We start from the raw sequence: 1,938 nt of genomic DNA, 5'->3' as shown, positions 1-1,938 counted from the left end.
CCAGTGGAGGGACGCCATGCTCGTGTTATATGATCACATTTTCTTTTTCTAATTTAAAGATCAGTTCATCTTAGCTTGATATTTTTGTGTTGTAAATACTACATGGTCCAGACATGGCCATTAAACAGGCCGGGGGGGTCTGGCACCGTGGACTTCCTACAGCACCTCCTCTTTTTGCATTCTTCATATGTGATAGAAATAAAGTAACGCTGGTTCAGCACGTTGATCAAAGGTCTGTAGGTGTGAAGCAGGAAGCCCTCCACGATAACGATGTGAGTCTCTCCCTCCTGCTTGTGGTCGGACTTTAGGAGGATCTCTGTGTGCTAGTTATTATTAACGCCATGAGACTTCTCAGACTTCACCAGGTTCTCCAGCCACACATAGATCCTACTCATCATGGTGTCCATGTCCAGAGCAGTGATGACATCGTACTGCTTAAAGCCATCTTCAACAACTCCAATCTGAACTTGGGGCTTGAAGAAGTCCTCCTGATGGACCACGCAGCAGTTGGGCAGGTTCTTGATCAGGCGGATGGTGAGGGTGGTTTTCCCTCCATTGGTTATGCCGCCGATGCTGATGATGTACTTCATATTCTCGGATTGGTCGAAGCTCACAAAAGGTAGAAACATCAATAAAAACTGCACTGAAAACTCCTGTTTTGCTCACTGAAGACAGCATTGATACCATACTGACGCCTGTAAAATCAAAGCTACCACCACTGGTGGTTGAATCATGTTTAATGTGTGAATGGTTTCTCTGCAAGAAAGAGGCTATGTCATAATACCACTATCCTTGTCCCTGCTCCTTGTGTTTCTACTGTTTCTCCCTTTTGTCTTTTGTCTGTCCTTGTGTTTGTGGGTCTTTGACTGCATTCAAAATTGCATCCGTTTTACTTCAAGTGCATAATACAGCTGCTCTTACAAAACACATTAGTGGAGTTATTTTTCTGCAGATACTGAACCTTTAAAGTGGCTTTCCAGATAAGACATCTGTTGAGGGTAAAAATACAAAAATTCCCAGTGAAATTCTTAAAATTCAGCTAAAATATTTGACAGAGCATAAGTAGACTCGGGGTTTTCTAAAGTCTGTCTGATTTAACAGATGGACCCATCTCCATCTGTGTGAGTGCTCTTTGTGGCTCAAACTTGTTTCTACTGGGAGAAGACACTGTGACACATGTGAGATAAATGTACAGAGGATTGGGGTCAGAATGGCCAGAAATGGCCAGATATTGCAAAATCTGAGCGAATGTAGTCGGACATCAGGATATTTTTGCCACACTACATTAGACTCATATGTATTGGGAATTTTTGCATCCTTTCCTGGTGTATTTCTGGAATACTTTCTGGTATATTTAGGATGGTGTGGTAGAAGGGTTTGGAGCTTTTTTGAACTGTCACCTGACATCGGCCAAAACTCTGCTTGTAGTTGGATTCCCTGTGTTTAGCTCTGACTCTGGCTTCCTCCTCTGTCTCCTCCTTGGTGCCAGAACCAAACTCCAGCCTTCGTTTCCTGGTTTCAGACATCACAAGCAAACTTCTTGACTCTCCACATCTGCACCACACTTCCCCTGCATCCTCACATCGACCTCTCGCCTACAACATCCTGGATTCCCCTCCTGGCTTCAACCGTTTTATAATAAAACCCTTAAAACTGTGCCTTTAGTTGGCGTTCTGCATTCTGAGTGCAGAAATCTCATTACTTACACCGGGATAAGTGTCTGTCCCGAAATTCAAATGCAAAAGATGAAGCTTTGACACAATATTCTGATGGAGACACAGAAAAAAAGAAGGAAGATCAATCTGAAGCAACAGAGACGCCACAAAAGGAGCGAGACCAAAAATTGCTTAAAGATGAGGAGCTCTCACATCACGGAAGTAACTGAAGGAAGGAAAGGGGATTCAGAAATGATGATGCTTGTTTTGAGCAGCTAACACA

General features: G+C 43.3%; 1 protein-coding gene across 1 annotated transcript; it reads right to left on the bottom strand.

Moving 5' to 3' along the window:
* Positions 1 to 222: 222 nt before the first annotated feature.
* LOC110960271 (nicotinamide riboside kinase 2-like) lies at positions 223 to 607 on the bottom strand. Its single transcript, XM_051960068.1, has one exon. The coding sequence runs from the start codon at positions 588 to 590 to the stop codon at positions 324 to 326; it is 267 nt and encodes an 88-aa protein (XP_051816028.1). The 5' UTR covers positions 591 to 607; the 3' UTR covers positions 223 to 323.
* Positions 608 to 1,938: the final 1,331 nt, after the last annotated feature.

Source organism: Acanthochromis polyacanthus, chromosome 2, assembly GCF_021347895.1.
Source record: "Acanthochromis polyacanthus isolate Apoly-LR-REF ecotype Palm Island chromosome 2, KAUST_Apoly_ChrSc, whole genome shotgun sequence".
Taxonomy (NCBI): domain Eukaryota; kingdom Metazoa; phylum Chordata; class Actinopteri; family Pomacentridae; genus Acanthochromis; species Acanthochromis polyacanthus.
Note: the sequence above shows the minus strand (reverse complement) of the source record. Positions and strands in the feature narration are given on the sequence as shown.